This window comes from Nematolebias whitei, chromosome 18 (genome assembly GCF_014905685.2).
Source record: "Nematolebias whitei isolate Nwh7 chromosome 18, NemWhi1, whole genome shotgun sequence".
NCBI lineage: Eukaryota > Metazoa > Chordata > Actinopteri > Cyprinodontiformes > Rivulidae > Nematolebias > Nematolebias whitei.
The window spans coordinates 18901920-18928093 of NC_056515.1; the positions used below are offsets into that span (position 1 = coordinate 18901920).

Consider the following 26174-nt stretch of genomic DNA (forward strand, 5'->3'; position numbering starts at 1 on the left):
GTGTGTGTGTGTGTGTGTGTGTGTGTGTGTGTGTGTGTGTGTGTGTGTGTGAGTTACCTTGGCTTCCTGCTCGTTGAAAGTATTTGTACTCAACATCTGAGCCACGGCTTCGAATGCAGCCGTCAGAGGCAACATGAACTGTTCAAACTGGTCCTCGTCCTCACCTACACACAAACACACACACACAGAATGCAGAAGTGCATAGAGTAAATGCTACAAGGCAAGGTGTTCACGTTATGGAAAACTAAAGCAGAACAATCGGTAAAAATCTGCGTTTACCTAAATCGACCATGAGCAGGCGCCCCAGTGCAGTATAAAAAGTGGTCCGACATCTCATGTCGCTCAGGTTCGACTGGTTGTTTACTCCCAGAAAGGAGAAGTGTTCACTCTGCCTCAGAAAAACAACAGTTAACACACGTGTTCAACTCTGACACTTAAAGTCTGAGTCTGGAAGCCTGAACTGACAACTTTCTGCTCGCACGCCCCCCACCCCCCCCTTTTTTTGCATCCAACCTGCAGTTGCAGCTCATTCAACCTTTAAGTGTAAGATGTACTCACAGTGTGGTTGTTTAGCATGAACTGGACGGCGCTGAGCTTCACTAGCTTCCTCACACTGCTGTACGTGCACAAACAAAGTCAAGGAGAAACCAACCTGGAGCATTTTAAACACTTATGCATTTCTTTAAAAAAAAAAATAAAAACCTTCATATGGCTCAGGAGAGTGAAAGTTAACAATAAAACCCCTCAAAATAAACAAAAGCCCCGTTATTTAGTTTGGGGATGGCAGGTTCAAGTGGCTGAAATAACAAAAAGCAGAATTATTCAGCGTTTACATCCTCGTCTCCACCCGACTTTAGCTTCACATCATGCTGCTTTGCTAGTGGAAATAAATAAATGAAAAAATATATATATATTTTTCTGTTTTTTTACCATATTGAATAAAAGCTAAAAAAAAAAAATTAAGACCACTTTAGGCTGAACACCGTACAGAGCTAGGCTATCAACAGTGGGCCAGGAAAAGGTCATTGCATCAAAAACAAAATAAAACAAAAAAGCAAATCCAATGAAATTTGCCAAAACGGTATACGGTAGAAGTCTTGCTCCAGAGTTTCCAATACATGTCAGCTTTGCCACTGTGCTGGCTGCAAACAGCAGTTCTACAAATACTCACCAGTTTGAATGAATGCCAAGGAGGGTAAATATAGCAACTCACTGCAGCAATAAGTTCAGGAAGTTAATAATTACAGCAAAGAAAACATACCCAGGTTTGAATGACTAGAATACCTAAAGTTTAAAAGTTATCACTGTAATTTCCAGACTATAAGACGCTACTTTTTCACAGGCTTTGAACACCGCAGCTTATACAATGCTGCAGCTAATTTATGGGTTTTTTTTTTTTTTGACGGGCTAACGGGCTTCATGCCGCTACAACATTTAGCCTCGTCACACCCGGACGCTCACATAGCTGCCCAAAATACACGTCTCTCTTGGGGGTGGGTCCTTGGGACTCAGTGATACTACCTGTATAAATAAAAGGTAAAAAAAAAAAAAAGTAATTTAATAAAAAAAAAAATGTTATGTAAAATTTAAATGTAGTGGGCGTGGCTTATATTTGGGTGTACTCAGTCTGGAAATGACAGTAAATCAACATTGCGTATCCACACACAAACACTGAGTAAGGATATCCTAACGAGAGGTCGTTGAGCAGTTGGAGTGTCTTCGAGGTGATTGGTTCACACTGGCCCCAGTACTTCAAGTTTGTGATGCTGAAAGAGAAGATTAGGGACAGTCACAACCTTCATCAGTCATGAAAATATAATTTGATGAGATACCACAGAGACTGGTGGCTGAATGTTGCCAGATATAGCCACTCACTGTCTCATGATCAACTGCAAATTACTGTTCTAGTCATGTGACTGAGCTGTGTTCGTGGCAACACATTTATATACTTTAAAATGCATCTGCTCTACTAAACTTTTAAATAAAATGTTATCACATGCTCTCATGTTCTGCTGAGCATCTCTTCTCTTCAGTCTGAGATGTTAGTTAAATTTAATTCAGCAGTACATTTTAACAACCAAAGTTGGTAGAATACAGAATTAGAGTCAAGTTTCCTTATTTCCATATTAATAAGGGTAAAAAAATATATAATTTTTCAAAGGCTGACATGCATAAACAAGCTTTTAGTCACTTACATTTTCCCGATAAAGACACTGAGTACCATCGTCTCGTCGTTCAACCCCAGAACTTCAGATAATCGTCGATAAAGCTAAAAACAAACAAACAAGGAATTATAACAATAATAAAGCAACTCTCAAAAAAAGGAAGCATCACGTCTTCTGGTTACTCATGACATTGGTGCTTCCAAACTTGAAGTAAAGTGCTATGTGTTGTCATCATCGTATGTTCCCATACAACAGCAAAATTAGTTGTCTGCATTTAACCCATCACACCTGAGGCACAACCAGGTGGAGCAGTGGGCAGCTGTGTAAGCACCCGGGGAGCAATAGAGGATTGAGTGTCTTGCTCAGAGACACCACGACATGTGGGAATGGCTGGGGATCGAACTGGGGACGTTTAGGTCCCAAGTCACGTGTTAAGTAGTGTTAACTCAGAAGCTTCATTTAGCTTCTGATCCACAAAATAACATTAGCAAAGACATGCAACCCCGAATAATATTGGTTGAATAGAACAAAGACTGCTCCAAATATAAAAAACAAAGACGTTAAAGAAAACAAATGGCCTAAACCCATATTATATTGCTTTTTTCCTTATGACTATTTAACTTCTGTAACAATTATAATAAAAATGTGATTGTAGGAACTGCTCGATTTCTGGAGGTGATTTCAGAACCTCCAACTTGGTGTTTTATGATCAACGGTGGAGTTTCAACCCTACTTTAAGAATCGCTGCATTACACCACACGTCCAGTGATCTTCTTGATGTAAAGTAACACAGTTAAACAGCTAAACCATGTACCGTGTTTGAGTATTTACCATTTTTAATATACCAAGAAGCTTCACACTTAAATCAAGAGCAGCTGGTCTCAGAAGCTCTTGTCAGAATCTCATCTACTTGTTTCATGTGTCTAAAAATGTATTCAAGTCTCGACAGTTTCTATAGACTATAGTGTGTCCATTTAAAAGCCATAGATGCTGACTATCCAGAGTGTTTTAACTTATTTGAAAAGATTTGTAAAAAAAAAAAAAAACTCATGTTCAGGTCACTGATAGTTTAAAATGATGCCACAACAATCTTGTAAAACGTTCTGAAGAAACATTTCTTCCCCTGGATTGCCTCAAAGACGAAGTTACATGGGATCATGTTTTCTAGTTCACATTACTGTTTTTGTTGTTTTGGCCTAAAAGACAACAAATGTCCCTGGACGTAATAAAACAACAACAGAGTTACTCTGGCTGCAGAGCTCACCTTGGATGATTTCTGCACCTGGTCTCCGATGTAGATCTTTCGGAACTGTTCGAAAAAGCTGAGCATGGCCAGCTCCAACCTCTCGTTTCCAGCCTGAGCAAGCCGGGAGTCCGTCAGGTTCATCAGCTGCAGCACCCTGACACAGACGAACATGCTTTGAAACCCCTGCGTGCACTGAATCTTGAACGCAGCGTGAGTTTGGTGATGGACGACAGAGTGGTTCTCTTTAAGTACTCGTCAAGAAAAAAATATACGAACGGGATCAGCAGCGACTGAACTTTTAAAGACCTTCCAGGGTTCTGACAGACTTACCTGCAGACTAACTCTCCGTCCATGGCATCCTGCTCATCTGTACTTGCAAACGACACCCGTCCTCCGATCACCGCCCCGATTATATAAACCAACCACGTCAAGCGACCTGCCAGGGGACAGGAAATCAGACTTGTCAAGTGTGAATAAAGAACCGACTGCTCCGCATCAAGTGGATCCTACCTAAGCCCTGAAACAACATGAAAGCAGATGAATGAGGGGGAAATGTTATCACTGCAACAGTTGTGTCAGCTGAGCACACCTTCCTGCACCGTGACATCCACAGTGCTCGAGTTGGTGGACTGCAGCAGCTCCTGGTAGGTCTGTGCTGCCTGGTCGAACAGCTGGACGAGCAGAGCGCACGTCTTCTCGTATTCGCACCTGCCGATGGTAGATAACTGGTCTAACTGCTGCTGGACGAGACCAGCGTCATCCAGGGGGTCTTCTAAGCCGTCTCTGTGGAGAGAACATGTACACGTCATAACTCCAGAAGACCTGGATGTTTGTTCAGCTCCTGTCCTTCCTTCAAACACTCCGGTGACAGTAAACCAGTGAGACAAACTAACTGGAGTTAAAGATGGACTTCACGTACCCGTTTTTCAAACAATGCTGAGGACGTTGCTGTATTTTTTTTTTATATTTCAGAAACAAAAAGTCAATGAACAGAAAGGCTTCAACCACAAAAAGACAATTAAAAGCTGAGTGAATTAGGAACAAGATGGTCTGGACTGGCCTGCAGGTGGTGAGGGGACACACCAGGCTTTGACCAGTTCCTGTTGTCAGGAAACAATGGTTTTAAAAGTTACTTAGTCAAAACCACTAAGTTTTCCCATCATACCACTCCTACAATTTATTTATTTTAAAGATGATGCTCTGGCAATTCTTGAAGGGCTGAGTATCACCCTTTCATGTGTGAGTCGTAAACATGGGTCACCTTCCAATGAAAAGAGATGCAGTTACTGCTTTTATTTTTTTGCTGAAACCTTGTAAATGATTTATGGATAATCTCACGAGACGAGTTAGCTCTTGGAGTAATGTTGAGGATGACTCAACTACCATCATACTCAATGTTAGCTTAATATCTACAATTATCTAAGTTATAGTCATTTTTAGGCTTCTACAGGTCAGTCAACTTTGCTATCTCAAATCAGGCAGACTCCAAAAGTTATTTGGTACAAGACCCAATGATTACTTTGTGACAGGTTCGAATAAATCCATCCAGCGATTAAACTTTGCTAACAAACTTAAAACATTAACTCCATTCGTTAATAACAAAGTTATAAAGTGCTTGTGTCATCAAATTTTTAAATAAACATGAATGCATTGTTTTAAAGATAACACTAACAGCGTATTGTAAAAAATATATAATAATCAAACGCCGCTGAGATGAACAGTTGTTGAGAAATTCTCATGCGCAATAACAGGAAGTGACGACAAAGAGGAACGCCTGCATGTGAACAAACGACTAACAACGACTAACAACACGGACAGTAGAGAAGAATCTGACGTTTCTTTAGATTATTTTGAGTCACAATCAGAGAGCGAGAAGAAGAAGAGTCAGAGTTCAAATAATCCTGTTTCAGAGTTCACCAGTGATGTCACTTCCTGTTTCACTTTGGCTGCACCAGGTTTCAAAGATATATGCCAGTTATGTGACAAAATGGGTAAAATCATGTTTTATGCCAAATTTCATAATTTAAAAAAAAAATTTTTTTAAGGTTTGTAGGCTCAATCATCCAGGTAGATAAACCATTTTGGCCTTGGTGTCTTCAGGCTGTTTCTGTGAGTAGCAAGTCAGCCATCTGGCCTAAAACATTTGATTATTATACACGATGATTGATTGTTTTAGACAGATGGGTCCTTTTGCTTGTGTTAAAAGCCTGCTTCTGAGAATCCAACAGGAGGTTGGCTTGAAACACAGCAATGAAGGCTACTTATGGGACAGATCTGGTTGGCAGAGCAGACTGATGAAGTCTTCTGGATGGAAGACGAAACGTTTCTCCCTTAAAGAAACTGGTCCAGATGACATGATTTAATCTTTTTTATTAAGGTGTTTTCTTTCACTCTTTGTATATGTAACCTATGCATGTCACAGGCAATTTAAACCCTATACTGCACAACATTAAAAGTAGCAGTGTTTTACTTTATGTCCTTCGAAGGGAAGAACCTTCATCGTCTTCCACCTTCAAGACACTTAACTTTTAACCAATCTTAAAACTAGTAAAATATTTTGAATCTGGTGTCATGTAACATCAATGGCATCATGTGGTTTAATAAACCTGCTCCAACAGAAACATTTTAACTGGTTAAAAACGTGACAAAAAGTACAGTTTGTGTGTGAATGCGTGTAGCTTGTACCTGAGGATAACGTGGACCGACTCGAGCCGTGACGTGATGTAGGCCTTGGTCACCTCTGGGGTGTACGTCTCCAGCAGGTGGGGCTCTGTGGCTTTGACGTAGGGGACCGATGCTGCCAGGCGCTGCCATAGACTCAGCAGGTAGTGAACGCTGTTGGGGGCAAACTCCCAGTGCTGGAACACAGCAGGACAACAGGAAGTGAGAAACACTCTGTCATTAAACTTTTATTGTGATTGAAAACACACAATCAACAACAACCTAAGATCTGAACTGGCTGCTGCTCAGAACAACTACCCACCTGCAGGCTGGTGACGGTAAAATTGGCTATAAGGCGAATCACCTCTGGGTAGTTCTCTACTTTGACCAGCTCTCCAAGCTGGTAGTTACTCTTTAACCTCGCCAGCAGTCGACAGAACTCGTGGTAGTTGTTGGGATCTGGCAAACACTGTCGCACAAACGCGCGTCACAAAATGGCACAAAGAAACAGCAGCACATGTTCAGTAAAGCAGACGGGTTTGTTACCTGTGGGTTCGTTAATATCCTCTTAACACCGTCCACCAAATGTGAAAGGAACTTTGCTCGCTCTGCGTTGTTAAAGAGGGACCTCCTGACAGAGGCTATCTGAACTAAACAAGACAACACCTGCAAGAAAACACAACGCGCTCAGACTCGCATGGGAATATTCACTGGGGACTCCACGTGCTAAACGACACGAGTGCTACTACTTACCAACGGGGAAAGGGACGGAGGGAGGGAATGATATAAATTGAAAAACAGCTGCAGTGTGGAGGAATCAAGAAACGCTGCGGGAGAGAAATAAAACAGCAAGTAGTGAACATTTTACACTGAAGAAAGAAAAGACAGGAAAGTGAGCATGCAGAGAAGACCTGTTTTTAATTCTACTTCACTAAATTTGGCTAAATAGCTCAACGAGCATGTACGAATGGGAGAGGGAACATTTGAATTCAGATTTCAATGCGCACATTTACGGATTAGTAGAACCGTGACAATCGTCTGTGAGAACACCGGCTCCTAGTAGTGACATGCCAAGTTGTTTATTAATGGTGCTTTTTTGATGCAAAACCTGCTGCCCCAATCCTCCACTCAAGAAAAAAATACAACTCAGTCCAAGTTCAGTTTGAAAATATTATAAAGAGGAGACTAAGGTCAGAGGTGAGATCTGACTTTCAGAATATGTGCCATTATTTTATACTGACACTTACTGTGTTTTATTAATTAGCCCTGCATGGATAATAGATGAAATAAACACGCTTTGTAAGAATGAATTGCTACAAATTGGTCCTATGTTTGGAGTGGTGGCTGAAAGGAGTTTGGGGGGAGGGACAGGACAAGTGGAAGTTCAAAAACTTGAAGAGAATTTTAAACAATATAGACGACATTGGGGTGTTTTGGTTTAAAGTACAGTAATCTCTCGTTTACTGAGGTGGATCCGTACCCTGAAGCCCAGTGATAAGTGGAAAAACTGCAAAGTAGGAATAGTACAAGTAGTATTTATTTTAGTATTTATATATACTGTATATATATTAAGGTGTTTTAAACCCTTCCCACACTCTTGCAATATTCTAAGCAATATTTCTAAACGCTCTAAAAGAGCACAGCATGTCATGATCTCAGCTCTCTGCCAGCATTCTTGGCCACGCCCACTTCTCCGCTGCAGAGCGGAGATCCTGACAAGCTGCAGGAGGAAGCTTCTCCTGCAGCTGTGGGCTGCACACAGGTGCTAAATAATTACAAATAATTTGATTTAAACAAAAATTCCAAGCCGATCGCGCATTTCATCCATCAATCAGCCAGTTGTGTGTCATGTCCAATCTTATTTTGAAAAACCACGATAGAGCGAGTCCAAGAAAAACCGTAGAATAGAAAGGGACTACTGCACCCATCCCCAATGTGTACACGTCAGATCACTCTCACTACATTCATCTTTTATGTAAATATCAGATTGTGTGCAGCAAAAAGCTCACGCATGGTTTCTGTGCACACACATTATTGATACATGTGGTGTTGGATCTGTGTTCTGTATGTTCTGTTATCCACAAAGTTATGCTTTGAAGAAAAATGTTTTTTTTAGGCCAGTTCTAGACTAATTGCAATTGCATGTCAGGAGGGTTGGTGTTCAAAGCTTTGAACAGTGATTCTGTTAATCTGTGATTTTTATTACAAACATTTACTGAAGCAGAACGTTTTAGTTTCAGGCAATTTATCTACTTATTCAACAATCTGAATAATAAGTCCTAAACAAGACAAAGTATCGCTCACTTCACTTTTTGTGTAAAGAAGTGTCACGCTCGGCTACCTGATCTCCACGATGTAGGAATCTGTACGGTGCAAAGATCGTCTGACGACTCGTCTGTGGAAGTTCCTATAAAGTCGAAGTTGAGGCAATTGTAGCTGAGTTTGAGGAGCTGCATCAGCAGACCGTGTTGGGATTCATCGTTAAGGTTCAGATTCTTCCCTGAAGCCTGAAACACAAAGACAAGACACCCATATCGTCTGTAAAAGATCAGGCAGAACTCAGTTCTCCAGCCAAAGCCTGATCAGTGAAGTCTCTGCTTAATTTGCTCAATTTGATAATAAACTTCAGATTCCTCTGCTTGGCCCTACTACATTTGTTTTACACTTTTTTTTAATTTGCTGATCAAGCAGTGATCATCTGTTAACTGGGGTGTTGGGGCCATATGGACACCTATATAAACACTGGTGCATGTTCTTTAAAAAGGGGCACCTGATGCTTTACTGTAAAGCTTTTCAGTTCTTCAACAAACAGCTTTTTTGTTTTTTTACCACAGATTTCACTCATCAGTTCAAAGCACCTGCCGCCTTGTTCTGCACCTCACTTCTTATATTTCTCTGCATAGTTCAGTCTCCAGATTTTCTGACTGTTTCCTCCATGAAAACCACTTTTGTCCACTGGACAGTAGACGAGAGTACCTGGTTCCTGTTTGTTTCTGAGCTGATGGCACTTGTAGTGAACTAGGCCTCTGGTCAAACCTGCCTCTGAAGACCTTCATGGGACAGGAACTGTTATTTCATTGATTTGAATCCAGAAATACAAATTAGCTCATCCAGAGACTTTCTAATTGTATCCTGAACTAATCAATTGAAAGAACACTCTCTTTTTTATATTATCATTACTATTTTACAATATCTTGATAAATCAAAAGTGTGTGTAAGCTCACCAAGCTAACCTAGCCTTTAGCATACTGCACACTCCTGGACACCTTCTGTTCTTCAAGGGCAGTGAACATGAGGCATCTTTCATCTGCTGCACTGAATTTATTTGGTGGAGAACTGGGTTTTCATAGTATCGCTTGATTCTTTGTGTTGTGTTAAAAAAAAACCTTGAGCACATACTGAAACCCCCAAACCTGATAAAACCATCTGGTTGAGACCTGACCGATGTAGTAGAACTACAGTGGGGTAAAAAAGTATTTAGGCGGCCACTGACTGTACAAGTTCTCCTAATTAGAAAGATGAGAGGTCTGTAATTTTCATCATAGGCACACTTCAACTATGAGAGACAAAGTTAGGGGGGGGGGGGGGGGGGGGGGATCCAGGAAATCACATTTTAGATTTTTAAAGAATTTATTTGTAAATTATGGAGAAAATAAGTATTTGTTCAACAACAAAAGTTCAGCTCAGTACTTTGTAACATAAACCTTGTTTTAATGACAGAGGTCAAATGTTTCCTGTAAGTCTTCACCATTGTAGCTGTATTTTGGTCCATTCCTCTGCAGATCTCCTCTACAGCAGTGATGTTTTGGGGCTGTTGCTGCCTCCACAAATTGTCTATGGGGTTGAGGTCTGGAGACTGGCTAGGCCACTCCAGGACCTTGAAATGCTTTTTACGGAGCCACTCTTCGTTGCCCGAGCGGTGTGTTTGGGATCACTGTCATGCTGGAAGACCCAGCCACGTTCCATCTTCAGTGCTCTCACTGATGAAAGGTTTAGACTTAAAATTTCACGATACATGACCTCATTCATTCTTCCCTTAACACGGATCAGTCGTCCTGTCCCCTTTGCACAAAAACAGCCCCAAAACATGATGTTTCCACCTCCATGCTTCACAGTAGGTACGGTGTTCTTGGAATGCAACTCAGAATTCTTCTTCCTCCAAACATGACGAGTTGAGTTTTTACCAAAAAGTTCTGTTTTGGTTTCATCTGACCACATGATATTCTCCCAGTCCTCTTCTGGATCATCCATATGTTCTCTGGCAAACTTCAGATGGGCCTGGACAAGTACTGGCTTCAGCAGGGGGACACACCTGGCACTGCAGAATTTGAGTCCCTCTCTGCGTACTGTGTAGCCTTCGTTACTTTGGTCCCAGCTCTCTGCAGGTCATTTATCAGGTCCCTCCGTGTAGTTCTGGGATTTTTTGCGCACCGTTCTCATGATCATTTTGACCCCACGAGATGAGATCTTGCGTGGGGCCCCAGATCGAGGGAGATCATCAGTGAACTTGTGTCTTCCATTTTCTTACAATTGCTCCCACGGTTGAATTATTCACACCAACCTGCTGCCTATCGCAGATTCACTCTTCCCAGCTGCACGTCTACAATTTTCTTCCTGGTGTCCTTCGACAGCTCTTTGGTCTTGTCCATGGTTGAGTTTGGAGTCCGACTGTTTGAGGCTGTGGACAGGTGTCTTATACAGATGAGGTCAAACAGGTCCATTAATACAGGTAACAAGTGGAGGACAGAAGAGCTTCTTAAAGAAGAAGTTACAGGTCTGTGAGAGCCAGAAATCTTGTAAGTTTGTTATTGACCAAATACTTATTTTCCACCATAATTAACAAATAAATTCTTTAAAAATCCTACAATGTGATTTCCTGGATTTTTTCCCTCATTTTGCCTGTCATGGTTGAAGTGAACCTATGATGAAAATTAAAGACCTCTCATTTTCTAAGTAGGAGAACTTGCACAGTCAGTGGCTGACAAAATACTTTTGCCCCACTGTACCTTGTGTCTAGTTGCTTTGCTAAAACTCGCCAGTGTTTGACTGGTGACATAAACCTGACTTCCATAACCTCAGCTTAGGAAGTTTTGCTTGTTGAGCACCCAGTTTTAAGCTTTCTACACAATGTTTTTATTTTACCTCTATATGAAAGTGTTAATTATTAGCACCTGTTTGGTATAAAAGGTCAATCATAAACCAAAGTGTATTCCTACTAAACCTCTGACTGTGCAAGTCTGCCTAGAACTGACAATAGTAGTCACACCAGTACTTTTCCATCTTTGATCTCACTTTGCATTTTGTAAATGACTTACAGTAAAATGTACACATGACAAAGCATTCTCAGCTGACAGCACTGTTCCCCACACCCATCTTAACTTCTGCACAGTACCGTCTTAAGTTGAATGCATTTCTTCTGTAGATATACATATACTAAGTTTTCAGTTCCTAATTAAACCTGACCAGTCTGTACAAGGCTGAGAAGTGGAGGGTAGGACGTATCGTCCCAACATCTGTGATCCTTTGGAACAAACCTGTTTGAGGAGGTTGCAGGAAAGAGTGAAGATGTCGAAGAGGGACGAGTCTCTGAACGATGAAGCTATTTTTCTATGTTTGGTCAACGGATGTGTTGTGTCGGCCTGAGAAGGACAAAAAACATTGGTCAATACTTTCAATACAATGAAAAAATCCTTTCATGACAAGCTCATATAATTGGATTCTTTTTTCGTGCCTGGTTAGATTTTTATATGTGCACTGACGAAAAGAGTAATACAAATACTTTAAATGCTAGATGTTGATGCTACTAATGATTCACTGCCATTTAAACTTGGCATGCTGTTCAGTGTTGGCCTTCAGTGTGATTTCAAAGAAGGCAGCAATCCACTTTAGTCCTGGCTGCGTCCATGTTGCTAAGAGAACCTCACTGTGATCAGAACCACTCTGCCAATAGGACCGTGCTGCTGTAGATTTAGTTCTTTTTCCACTTTGGGCGCCTTGTTTCTGTATTTTTGTTGCATGCTTTGTAGGGGTGCAGAAAAAAAAAACAATTTATTAAAGAATCTACATTCTTAGTCCTGGCGATTCTGAATTGATTCTTAAGGCCCATAAATTGATTTTAAAATGCGTTTAAGTTTTATTTTTTCCCGCTCCTATTCCCGAGCGTACTGAATATCACATTACGTGTCCGCTCGGCCGCCGCAGAATTGGGCATTGTAGGCCACCGTACAGCAAGCTAGTTAGCCAGCTCCTTTATCTGAATGGAGCCTGCTAGCATGGAGGAGGGAGACAGCGTAATTCAACCTGCTTCTTCGTCTTTAAAAATCATTTCTGATCCTACAATGTTCTGGGGGAAGACAGAGCTCCACAAGAGCACAGTTGTTTACAAGAAGTGTAAAACATAAAAACGCAGTAAAGTGTTTTGGAAATACGACAAAATGTGCGGAAGATGAAAGCGAAGCAGCCGACCAGCGAACTCCGAAACAAACTTTCAGCTGATTCCCCAAAGGCTGTGAAGATTTCCCTCCATCTCCTGCTGCATCACTAAGGATTTATGAGCAGACAGCTCAGTGGAAGGTGAGAGGTTCAGGTTTATTTTTAAAATGCTGGAGTACGTTATTCCTTCACTTAGATTTTTTTGCAATAAAGCAGCATCACAACTTCACCATGAAACAACAAATGGGAGAAGCTCTGATGCAGCTGCAGCTCAAAGGTAAAATGTTATTTCTCATATTATACTAAAACTTATAGACAAGTTGTTCAACAAACTTTATGTAATTTGTATTTTTAACAGGTTGAAGAGGACAGATGAGACACATCACCTGGAGCCAGTTCTAAATGATACGGTTTATAAATTATAGTTCAGAAGTTTTTGTGCAAACTTGCACAGGTTTTGAAATTTTGTTCAAGATTGACTAAATATGAATCAATATGGTTAAGACTGAAGTCTGTATATTTCATATTAGGTTAAGTTTTGAAAATATAACAAATGTTAGAGCAATATGGTTAAAATACTGTGAAGTCTGTATTTTATGTTGAGTTAAAGGTTAATGTACTATGGTAGGCTGAAGTCTGTTTACTTTTATATTTATATATTTTGAATTATTTGTCTGTGATGGACTGGAGACATGTTGTCCCCCACCTCTCACACAGTGATGGCTGATATGGGCACCAGTGACACCTGTGACTCGTAAAGGAAGAAGTGGATAAAGATGATGGATGAATTGTTTGTTCCTAGATTTATTTATTTATTTTTTTAGAAAAATCCAGGCAACTAAGCTAACCTATTACTGGTAATTTAAGTTACAGAATTTTATGCACTCCTATATTTGTTCCTATTTTTGGTATAAATACAAAACGATGCGAAAAGATTTGATACAGTAAAAGAACGAAAACTATTGTTTTAAATAAATGTTCTATTTGTTTACATTGTTGTTTAATCTTTTCAGCTTGTCAGTTACATAAGTGAAACAAAATTTATGACCATTTCAATAGAAAAATCATTTCTGAACCGAAAAATCGATTTTGAATCGTATCGTGACGCCAAAAATCAGAATCGAATCGCCAGACACAGAGATTCGCACCCCTAATGCTTTGAATGAATCCCAGTTTATGTTAGTTTTGGGGTCGGCTCCAAGCCCGACTCCGCTCGCATTAGCGTGTAAATTATAGCTGAACAGAACCATGAGAATCGTGCTGCTGCTGTTCAGTGTATTCTTTTGCACTTTTAGGGACTAGTGTATATCTTAGATCTTTTAGTGAACCGTTTGGTATTCGTTTTGCGTATATCTTAGTTCAAAACTTAGATCCTCATTTACTGTTTCTTTTTACACTTTATATTTTTGCTATTGTTGGATGTAACTGGGACCCTGTGTACACAATTTCGTTCCACCTCATGTACAACAAGCGATGCCAAGAACCTTGAACACTTGAATCCTTGGATGAGACACTTCTGATACAGCTTAAAATCCAGGTAAGAGCCGAGGACAACTTACCTGATTGATCTCATTCGTCAGCTGGGACAGAATGGTGACGCCTATGATGCAGTTCTCAACACTGTCCTGTAAACACACGGATCCAGAGACACACAGGTGGTTCAACTCATTCAGTTTCAACTGATCCTCTTCGCTCTCCTTCAGCTCATCTGGCTCAGTAACAACAGCTGGATGATGACTCATCAGATCTGATTCAAATTCAGTGACCTGACCTTTCTTAAATATTCCTGACATCCATAAACAAAAGCATCTGACAACTCAGGAGAACTTGCTCGTGGTGCTTCAGTGTTTTTCAATGAAAACGGATGTTTACCTGTAGGAAGCGAGTAACATCGGCGATGACGTTTCTGAAGACGTAGTCATCTTTCTGAGAGTCGAACCAACCCAGTTTGGTGATCCTGGCATACAGCTGGATCAACGCCTGGGTTACAAACGCTGCTAACTTCGGCCTTGTTGCCAAATAATTCAGTACATAGTTCCCTGAACAAAAAGACAAACCTCAGTCTCAAGACGGCACATACGGAAACTACAGCATTGCATGGTTTCTTTGAATGTTGATGCAAATATGTCAACATTTTTACTGAATAAATATAGAGCTAAGAGGAAATTATTAATCAACGGCATCCTCATGAAGAGTAAAACTTTTTGCTTTAAAGCATAATTTACTTAATTTATTAGTCGCCTCATTTTTATCTCAACAGTTGTTTGTAAAATCTGTAGACTTGACAATCAACAGTAAAATCAAACTTTTTCATTAGTTAGGAGAAAAGAAAAACAGTTTGAGAACAAAATCATCAAATAAAAAAATAAAGAAACTCTTTCACAACAGAGACTGGTACATTAACACAAAAACATTTCAGCACAACACTGAGAAAACGCCTTATAGCCCATTTGTAGAGTTGAAGAGTTCAATTGTATCTTGATTTTTTATTTGCAATATTTATTCACGTTTTGTATATCTTTGTTACATTTGTTGAAAAATAACATGACATTGCCATGGTGGTGGTGATTATTATTCAGAAATGCCAGATGAACACTTTTCTGTATTTTTTTTTTAAATGAAATGACAACAAAAGTATTCTCCTGTAACTATAGAGCCTGTAGTGACTTTAGAAACAGCGTTTATCCCGTTATAATGAGCGGGAATTTGCAGAGCACTGTGTACGGCTACATGCATGTAGCATAGCATTAGTACTCATAACGGATTGTGAATAAAGTGATCTCAGACAAAAGCTAGGGCGAGACCATCATGCTGCACTAAAAACATGTGTTTCAAGCTCAAACTGTGAGTCACCAACACAAGCCTCACACCAAGCCTCTGTTCAGACGTACAATATTTAATACTTGGTAGATTGTCAAGACTAGAGTCAGATTCAAAAACCTGTTTCAAAAAGCCAATGGACTGGGAGAGAAGTTACTGAGGCCATAGGAGAGCACACCCCGCACAGAAGCCTCCAGACGAGCGATAGAAGAGGGCAAGTGGAAGAACTTGCCAAGAACATTTGTGTCTATATATACTTTCCCTTTGAAGTTCAATTTAAATCAACATGTTCTTGGAGTTCCACGAGGGCCCCGGCAGAGTCCATCTGAGACCTCACTGAACCGTTCAATTAATAGAAGCAACTCCTTCCTTTTCTTTCTATCTCTTTCGAAACATTGGAATATCCCTCTGACTACAACGTTATTGTCAAGCACAAGTAAACCGTTTCTACCATTTTAGGGAAAAATGTATGATTTTTAAAAAGGGCGATGAAATCACAACAAACTAATAGAGCAAGCTTGTCGTATGACGTGAAAGAGGAGCATACGTCCCGATTCTCTGCTGCAATCCGCACGGACTATTGAAACCTTTCACTGTAGGTTTGTGTTCTGCTCAGACCGGCAGCAGTGTGACCTCCCTATTCAAGACCCACTTTAAAAGCTCAGAAAAAAAATAAATAAATGCTGAAATAAAACGTTTGATCTTGAAAATATAATCAGAGGGTTCATAAAATAAATTACATTTTTTGGACAAAATGTATGAACAATTTGGCAGGAGTTGAACTGGAAAAGAAAAAATACTCACGGATGTCGATGCGCTGCTCAAGGGGTAATGGGTTACTGGTCCGAGACACCAGTTTGGATAAACAGGTGGCGGCAAGCAGCTGAGAATATGAAGACTTTGACGAAAGAAAGAACATGTTAGTGAGAGTCATTTAAGTTGTATAAAATTAACAATAAAACCATAAACATGTTGAAGCAAATCTTTTTCATGTTTCACATCAACGTTGATTTTTTTCTTTGTAGCTTAACGTGTTAAAGAGCGGCACCACCAGCTGTGATAACTAAACTCTAATCAGTAAAGTGCTGATTCAAGTACATTAACTCACACTCAGCTGTAACAAATATCAAAATTATAAAGTTTGTTGTGTTTTGTTGTACTCCTACAAGTTATATTTGGACTTTTCCCCTCGTATGAATGCATACTGATGTACTCTGGTAATATTTCAACAGGGTACTCACACTGCCTCTCTCCAGGAGCAGCTGACATTGACTGAGACAGTCTGGACTGTTGGTAAACTCCACCAGCGCTTTCTCTGCCTGGTGTCGGACGGCGGTGTCTGTGGTCTCGTACAGCTGCTTACACAGGATCTCCAGCTGGGCAAGGCCCTAAACAAACACACAAACATGGAAACTTATCAGCTGCTGGACGGCATGTGACGCTCAAGTTAAGGAATTTCACCAAAAAGCCAGAAAAACAACATTATCATTAAACAGTTGTATCCAATGACTTCATGAGAAATATCTGTATAATGTAAACAACTTCATTTCATTTTGCACGTTAAACACTAAACCAGATGTTTTTCCCTCTATTCAAACACCATTGTTCTGTTAGCAGACACTGTAAATATGTGCGTTTGTTTTCCAACAGTTCTTTGACGAGGACAGACTGAAGAACATTAATATCAAATTCCACCAAAGTGGCAGGAAGGCGCGCAAAACGCTGAGTCATGCTCAGTGAGATGCTGGTCACAGACACGTTCAAAATGGTGGGGGCAGTCTGGTTAGACAACACCTGCAGAGGAGGTGAGGGTCCAGATGATTATGTCTGAGTGGTGCTGCGTTCATTCGCACCAGCGAGTGAGGAGCTTGAAGCTCGGCAGGTCAAAGCGTGCCGGTGTGTGCAGGCGTTGCATCGTGTGTCGTCACTCTCTGCAGACCTTAGATAAGAGCTCAGCACCAAGCCCAGCCTGCACACGTGCCATCTGCTGCACGAGATGAGCACACTCACTTTACACTGATAAAGCTGAACATAAATGAATATTAAGAAAGGATCAGGGAGAGGGTGCTTGACCCGAACTGTTGGAACAGAACGTTCAGTTCAGTCTGGCCCCTTTGTGATTAATGGAGTCATCATGCAGGAAGTCCGATCTTGCTGATGGACTCGTCTCCTTCCATTTACTTTGAGAAGGCTCACCATCATACTGTCAGACTTGAAAATTGACAAAAGATGCTAACACTAACCTAAAACGAACAGTAAATATTTGTTAAACGTCATCAGCCGCTTTTTTTCCACAAACAAATAGAGAACATGTTCAAGTTGGCTGTGCCCACAGTTAAAGTTGCCGAGTTAACAACACATCAAAATTTAATACGGACTACTTAAGGAAAACTACTCCAGGGCCATTCCACACAAAGTGGTCCTGTGGTAAAAATAAAATGTTGAATTTTTCACTTGATGCATTGTTTCAAAACTTGGACACCCGAACTAAGAAAGTGATGATGGCGATGAGGACTTTGCCATCAACTGTATCTTTCAGGAGCAATATTTTAACCACAAGTAGATTCACCTGCAACGACACACAATTTGAAATGCAATTTTTAATGCAACTTCATTTTCTTCATTTATGTAGCACTTTAAACTGGACTCCAGCAAAACATGTGTTTCGGTTAAAGAAAATATTCTTATTTTCCATGGAAGGAACTGCAAATGAATTGTAAATACAAATGTTCAGATCACCACCGTGGGGGTTTCGCCTAAAAATCTCCACTCTGAGATCTGGATCCAGAAACCTTCGGCTTCAGAGAGAACGAGGGCTGTTGATGTGTTCACAAACAGCCGAACCGCAGCAGTAAAGCTCCGGTTTCACTCAAGAAATGCACAGTGTAAACAGAGCCATAGATGCTACGTTCCTGGGACAGAAAGCAAATACTGCTCATTCTCCAAAACTCTCCAATCAATGCCGTCAAACTACTGCAAACAATACAGATGTCATTAAGGCTCCAGCTCAGCAACAAACAGTGCAATGAAAATAATAAATAAATAACAAAAACAGAAGAACGACTTTGTGTAGTTTGGATTTAAACTAAGTTTGAAACAAAAGATTGTTGTTAGATATTATTGATTAGAAATCTAACAGCCGATTTAACTAAAGTCCTCTCTTCCTCAGCAGACTTTGTGAACAAATGAGAGTAAAAAAGGTGCTGAAATCTGAGGAGGTCTGTTCAGGATTACGTTCACGCTCTGTGGATACTTCCTAATACTTTGTGGCAGGTTTAAAAAGTGTACGGTAGAACAAGAGCTGGTCTGAGGAGCACAATGAGCACTGCTGCCAGCAGCATCCAGCTCATGTTTGAAAGGTGCCCGTGTGCTGGTATCCTCCTAAAACAGAGGCAGACAGCAAGCAGAGCCTGCAGGGTTTCCAACGGCAGACCGATGGCTTTTTTTGTTGCTGTTAAAATTTTTAATTTCCATTCTCATGATGTAAACACAAGCTGTTAATAAACGTGTCTTCAGGAGACAGCAGCCACGTGCCACTGATTCTATGTGAAGACAGATTTATTGGAGACTTGTTTTTGTTTGGTTGTGTTCTGTTGGGATCCTCTTTTACCAGCTATGCTTTATTTTACTCAGTCTCTACAGACTTAGGCAATGGGATTTTATGACGCGTGCCGTTTTCTCCCCTTTTTTCTACTGTAGCAGTGGAAACACAACCTAATGACTATGGGCAAAACCCGGCCATTTGGACAAAAAAAAAAAAAAAAAACTTTATTTTTCCAAGGGTGGGCGCTTAAGCACCCCCAAAACGAGGTTAAAATCGCCACTGGTCCAAATTATATTTAAAAAACTGCATTTAATATGGAAAAAACTGGTGTAGTTTTACCTGTAGTTCCTGCATTTTCCCAGTAGAGGCGCACTACAGACACTGGCGTGTATTAGAGGCAAAGTAACAGCGGAGAAGAAGTAATTTCTTCTTTTACAATTTTATTTCACTTTGTCCTACGAATTCGTCTGTAAAAACAAGTTTATCTAAGAAAATAAAAGTGAACAGTGAATGCTGAGTGTTTAATATGGAGTGAACAACATATTGTTTCACTGAGGTCCAATCAAAGGCAGTTTTTATGCCAAGAAACTGTCGTGGTTTTCAAAGAGAACAATTTGCTAACTGCTAACTATGCTATAAAGCCTTTCTCCAAAGGTAATTTTTTTTTAAAGAAACATGGTAAAAACAGAGCAGGTCTATTGTGTCCAGAGGGCCAAGACAAGTTGGAAAAAAATCTGTTTAACACGCAGAACTGTGACTCGCCTTGTGGAGCTGATTGATGAAGATTTAGCAAAATAAGCTAAAGGCAGAGAGAGTCCTTTAAGTTGCGGTATGCGTTAGCTCTGGACGAAAGTAATGATGTAAGACAATGCTCAGCTCCTAATTTTTATCTATGGGATTGACAACAGTTGAGATAATGGAGGTGTTTTTGACCCTGGAGTCTCTGAAAGGACAAACACGGGGAGAGGGTTTTTATAACCGTCTGCTGTCATCGAGAGAATGAAGCTACCGTGGAGTAAACTTGACATTGTCACAACAGACCGATCACCAAATCTAAGTGGAAAACATGTCGGGCTGCTGACAAGAATCCAGGATAAAATGAACGAGGAAAACCCGACCAGGAAGTTATTTTTCTTCACTGCATCATCCATCAGGAATCACTGTGAGTCACGCTTTGTGTGTGAAACTGTTAACTGTGTGTGTGTGAATGATCAAAAGAAAAAGACAAAAACGTGTGTGTGAATTATTGTCCAGGTACTCTGCTGTGATGTTGCATAAGAGGAGCTGCAGAAGGACGACGTCTGCACTTGTAAAGTTTTGTGAGGAGTTTGTAGAGGTGAGCTGCCACTTTATTTTAACTTTTCTCCTGTATACCATTAGCATAGTGAGATAAGAGACTTGTGGTTTGGTTCATTTGATTTTTCTTCAGCTAAGAGAAAATACAGTGGTTTGTTTTGTTTGTTGTTTGGGCCTGAAGTTGGTACAACTCCACAAAGTCAATAATTTCACTATTGTAAATAAAATCACTGTTCTATCGTATAATCCTGACTTAGTGGCTGTTGAGTGGTGCAGAAGGTGGAATCGCCCATAATTAATTAGGTCCCAGTGGCTGTTATTGTGCTGGGGTGTAACATCACACAAACACTCCATCCATCTGTTCCTGGCCCGGTCCTTCGCTCCAATTTTAGAACTCAGTGTGTCAAAACGTTTGTCCACCCGTCTGATAAAGTCTAATAATCTAATCATTCTAATGTATTATATTCTGACAAATGGAGGAACAAATCCAATGGAGGGACAGATCGTGACACAACACCTACATCTTCTTCACTCAGTATGAACCTCCACCATAGAGCAAAATTTGGTTCATTTACTGGCCAGGAAAAAAATATATTTCTGAGTGCTGAGCTTCCACTCCTTTGACTTGGATATGGTCAATTTCCAAGTCAAACGAATGGAAGCTATTACTGAACATAACTCGGTGGACAGCAGCAAAGTTCATAACAAGGATCGGTACCAATTGAAAGAGATGGAACCTCAGCGCTGAAGTCTACAGAAAATCTAAACACACAGATGAATCTCTGCCTCTTGATTCTCACCACCCGGTGGAACACAGACTGACCGGAATCAGAACTCTTCAGCATCGAGCCCAGCAGGTCCACACATGGACAGAAGGAAACACAAACACATTAAGAACGCACTCCGAACCTGTGGCTACCCATACTGGGATCATGTTAAGGCATCCAGGAAATCAAGAAAACACAACTCGATCAAATGAAAGTGTAAAACAAACGAAAGAACATTGGTATTCCATATGTGGCTGGAATATCCGAAAATCTCTAAAGGATTTTTTTTTTCTAAGCACAATAGTCCAGTTCATTTCAAACCTAAGAACACTCTCAGATTAAGACGTACAACAGAGAGGAGCCAGCTCGTCAGGTCAAGACTCAGCAGTTCATCTGCATCTCAAGGACAAAGGATCCTCCTGGGGACAGTAATGTGCACATTTTGAACAGGAAAGACAAGTGGTTTGAAAGACGAGTGAAAGAAGGCATCTACATTAAAGATGAAAAAAAAAACTTTAAACGGAGGATAAACCACACAGTTCTTAAGAGCAATAAAAAAAAGAAGCTAAATTTAGATTTTAATTCAGTCTTTTATACTAGGACAGACGTTTTTACTGAGGTACGTGTATGGCTGTGTGTGTATTATTGTGGTCACTTCATTAGTGACCTGGGTTCAACAGTGTACTTACATTTACCATAGCAATACTTAGCATGGTGGTAAGTCAAGTTTATATAGAACCTTACCTTGATAAAAACCATGAAGTGCTTCACAATAAAATATAAAATACAACAAAAAAAAAAAAAAGATAAATTCTATAAATTGTATACAATATATGAAAACAGTACTTGCTTATAAAATACAGTAAAATAAATAAATGCTCAGAATTACAATTAAAAACTACTTTACTTGATTTTAGGTTATTTTTTTCTAAAGGGGAGGGAGCGGTGGTGTAGAGGTTAGAGAAGGTGGACCTGCGATCGGAAGATCACCCGTTCAACTCCCGGTACCGACACATCAAAATGTGGGTGGGAAGCACCCACACCTGCCTCCACCCTCAATTGCCCCATTCTGGGCCCTTAACTCCCACCACCTGCTCCCTTGGATGCCCCAGCTCCCTGCTCCACACTGAGGGCTGTGGTAGCTCGGTGGTCTGTGTCAGGAAGGGCATCCGGCGTAAAAACAATTGCCAAGTCTTCGTGCGACTTAGTTCGCTGTGGCCCCTGAAGAAGGGAGCAGCCAAAAGCAAAAACAAGTTATTTTTAAGTTGTGAGCTTGTTGATTTTCTGTTTCAGACAACAGATAGCGTAAATTGTAATTACAGATAACACAACCTAATTAACTAACTGCTGATAAGTTTAAAATACGATCATCAATTAGAACAGGAAAAAAGTTATACATTTAAATTAATTCAATTTAGTTCATGCTTAGTGTATGAAGACACTTAAAAGCAAAAATAAATAACTAAATAAACTTGTTTGTTAGAAATATTTGTGCTATTTTGAGCTGTAAAATATGCAACTGGCCCAGTCTGATATAAGGGTATTTAAAATAATGATTATTTGTCCACACCTCTCAGAGAGCATCACACAGTTGAGTGAAACGCTGACTCTAAAGAAGATGCCATCAGTGATGGACCACAGCCTCTCATCAGGCTGCAGGCACTGTTGGTTTGGTGAATCAAATGATAAATAAATCTTTTATCATAAATTCAGTCTGCTAGAACAGAAAGCGCATGATGATTGGAAACTTGCAAAGCTGCAGTGTTTGTTAGGACAACAGAAGTTCAGCCCCGTCCTCTTTGATTCCCACATGTTCGGATCGAACCACAAAGCTTTTTAGGGAGGATGTTTGCACAAAAACAAAGCTCTGCAGCGACGTACATGAATATATGTGTTAAACCTGCCACTGCCCCTGACTTCAGCCCTCCAAGACCCACAAGCCGTGGGTCTGCAGCCGCTTTCACCGACAAACAGTTAAACACACCGAGTCATAATTTCAAACCAGCTCGGGCGGGAGAAGTTGACGTCTAAGCAGAGGCTAGCGTTAGCCTAGCCTGCAAGGCGCCCTGAAACAACAGACGTAAACAAATATGGACGCCTCCAAGAAGCATAAAGCACTACACCAAGCGTCCGGCTCACAGGTCCTGACATAATGAATATTTACAGCGTGTCTCCCACTGGCGCGAACTGGCACTAAACCAGAGCGAGTTAGCTTGGAAGCTACTCGTACGCTGCCAGTCCTTCTGTTTCATTGTTTATTTCTTAGATCTTGAAAAACGCACATAAAGCACTCCTTTATCCCGGTGGTGATGAGCCTACCGCTCCGAACGGACATGGGGGAAACACACGAAGTGGAACAGCGAGGCTTCTTGTGTTTTCTTTCTGTCCCGCAGCTAACACAAGCTAACAGCAACAAGCAGCAGTGACAGCAGGCCACGAGTCAACACAGGCTGCTCATCCTTTCTTTTACTGCCCGACAGGCTCACGCCGAGCCCGGCTGCACCCGCCGGCCACACACCGCTTCCGTGCCCGGAACAGAGCACCGGGATTCGCGTCCAGCCACATCCCCACGCTCCGAGACAAAGTGTTTGTAACAAAAACATGAAACCTCTGCTTACCTGCACATGATCCGCCATTTTTCTCCATTTCATGCACCTCTCACTCCCCCGCTTATGGGTATGAAGGAGGCAACAGCGCCCCTGCTGGCGGAGGCTCGGAATTACATTTAATTTATGTCAGCAGCCTGGGACATTATCATAACACAAAAATGGGCAAAGTATCACAAACACGCACAAAAGCATCAAATATAAATAAAAACAAAACAGCTGACACTAATTGACCACAGATTTTCCTGTAGACTGCACCTCTCACCTAACCAACTCACAACAAAGCAAAAGCAGTCAAATATGGAGTTCAACATGTGTGACAAAGCTGTAGCAACATATGGAGTTGCTTTTAATTGTTCTCTTGAGTTTTCATTCAAATTCCCATTGAGATGTAGATAAATGCATTTAAAAAAGACCTAATGGCGCAATCTTGGTATGGATACAATTCAAAAAACATAATATGGCATATGATGATTTAAAAAAAAAAACATTTATAAAGTTGCATGATATAAAATGCACTATAATAACATTTAATAAGAAATGTAAGTAAACATCATGTTTGGATCACTAGACGTTTACAAAATTCATGTAAAAAGAAAAATACATTGTACTGTATAGGGAATTTTTAAGACATGATAAACAAAGGGTCTGAAAATTATGAGTCCGTTTCCACCAATGAAAATAAATAAAACCTCCAATGGTATGTCATAATTTTGACTTTAAAAGTCATAATTTTGACTTTCAAAGTCAAAATTATGACATACCATCAGACGTTTTATTTCTTTTCATTGGCGGAAACGGGCTTTCATACAAATAAATATAAGAAATATAAAAGTAAGTTAACTATTATCATAAGAACAGCTAGAGAAGAATACTATAAGAAAATATTGGACAAAAAAAAATGTTAAAGTAATATGGAAGATTCAATTCAGTTTATTTATATAGTCAGAGATTCTTTATTGTCATTCGCACCACATGTGGTACATGTGGTGCAGCGAAATTATGTACACAGGGTTACATCCAACAATAAAATGTATAAGAAAAACAGTAATAAGCAACTTTGTCGCAGTCTGCCATCCTGAGCAAGCACACCGTCAACAGTAGAAAGGAAAAAAAAACTTTTAACAGGAAGAAACCTCCAGCACAACCAGTCTCAGGATGAGCAGCCATCTGCTTCAACCAGTTGGGGTTTGAGAGGACAGGAAGGAGGAACAGACAAATATGCATACAATATATAACTTATGGTTATAAACAAGTAAGTAAGTTACCCAAAATTATTTGCATTTAATCCATCCATTATCTTTTTTACTCGCTTTTTCTAGTTCGGGTTGTGGGGTCACTGGTGCCCATGTCCAGCTATCACTGTGCAAGGGAACACCCGGGACAGGTCTCCAGTCCATCACAGGGACACTTAGAGAGACATAATAACCATTCACTCACTCTCACCTAGGGACAATTTAGAGTTACCAATCAGCCTAACATGCATGTTTTTGGTCTGTGGGAGGAAACCGGAGTACACGGAGTATACACACATGCATGGAGAGAACATGCAAACTCCACCCAGAGAAGCCCCTGGCCTGGATTTGATTTGGGGCCCTTATTGCTAAGAAGCAACAACTCTACCAACTTAGCCACCATGCCACCATTTTTCATTTAATAATACTGCTAATTATGACTTGAATGAAGCGTTAATAGTTTTGATTTTTTTTTTTGTCAGCATTAGATCTGAGTTGACAGAGCAAATCCTTGATCCACCTATAGAGCAGGTGGACACTCCCATAGACAGAAATCTGAATTCAATGTTCCTCACAGCAGTGCGTGAGAAAGAAATAATAATTATTAAATGTTAAAATAATACATTACAGATTGTGATGATATTGATATGTTTATTTTGAAAAAGGTAATTGAGGGGCTTTCTAAACTACTAATGTACATCTGCAATTTATGATTTCAAACTGGTACATAAACAAAATGAAATAGCAAAAATTGTACCTCTGTTTAAATCTGGGAACAAACACCTCTTCACAAACTTTATACCTGTTTTATTATTACCTCAGCTTCCCAAAATACAAAAAAAAAAAAAAAAAATCAATCTTTAATAGCCTGTTGAATAAATTCACTGACAAACATGAATTAATCAGAGAGTCAGTAGATTCAGAGCCAGTCGATCAAAACTTAAACAAACAAAAACACTACACAGTTGGAATATTCTTAGACCTGAAGAAAGCATCTGACACCATACATCACAGCATTTTAATTAATAAACCTGAATGTTATGGTGTCAGGGGCAAATGGGCGAAGTTACAGTATCTTTGTGACAGGGTACATTACTTGTGGCATCCCTCAGGGGTCAGTATTGGGTCCTAAGTTGTTTATTTTGTGTTTTAGTGATTTGTGAACGGTATCAGAGTCATTGAAGTGTGTGTCGGTTGCTGATGATATAAACATTGTTTGCTCAGGTGAAAACTTGCATTTGTTAGTAATACAATTAAAACAGAGCTAACAAAAATAAAATTTTGGCTTGATAGAAATACATTAATAGTAAACTCGAACAAAACAAAGTTTTTTTTTTTTGGATCAGGCTGAACTAAACCACAATTACAAGTGCATTTAGATGGGTTTCAAATTGACAGGGTG

At 40.2% G+C, this 26174-nt stretch overlaps 1 protein-coding gene across 1 annotated transcript in view; it reads right to left on the bottom strand.

Moving 5' to 3' along the window:
* Window positions 1-23599, bottom strand: part of xpo7 (exportin 7) — a 33313-nt gene extending 9714 nt beyond the window's left edge. The window contains exons 1-19 of the mRNA XM_037692374.1: window positions 23550-23599; window positions 16566-16712; window positions 16129-16222; window positions 14377-14543; window positions 14064-14129; window positions 11607-11711; window positions 8414-8579; window positions 6826-6899; window positions 6619-6738; window positions 6395-6541; window positions 6097-6269; window positions 4001-4194; window positions 3742-3847; window positions 3430-3565; window positions 2196-2269; window positions 1686-1766; window positions 559-622; window positions 280-388; window positions 58-164 (exon numbers count right to left, since the gene is read on the bottom strand). Coding sequence (XP_037548302.1) covers window positions 58-164; window positions 280-388; window positions 559-622; window positions 1686-1766; window positions 2196-2269; window positions 3430-3565; window positions 3742-3847; window positions 4001-4194; window positions 6097-6269; window positions 6395-6541; window positions 6619-6738; window positions 6826-6899; window positions 8414-8579; window positions 11607-11711; window positions 14064-14129; window positions 14377-14543; window positions 16129-16222; window positions 16566-16712; window positions 23550-23582 — 2163 coding nt within the window. The 5' untranslated portion in view covers window positions 23583-23599. The remainder of the gene's footprint in view (window positions 1-57; window positions 165-279; window positions 389-558; window positions 623-1685; window positions 1767-2195; window positions 2270-3429; window positions 3566-3741; window positions 3848-4000; window positions 4195-6096; window positions 6270-6394; window positions 6542-6618; window positions 6739-6825; window positions 6900-8413; window positions 8580-11606; window positions 11712-14063; window positions 14130-14376; window positions 14544-16128; window positions 16223-16565; window positions 16713-23549) is intronic.
* Between the last annotated feature and the right edge of the window lie 2575 nt (window positions 23600-26174).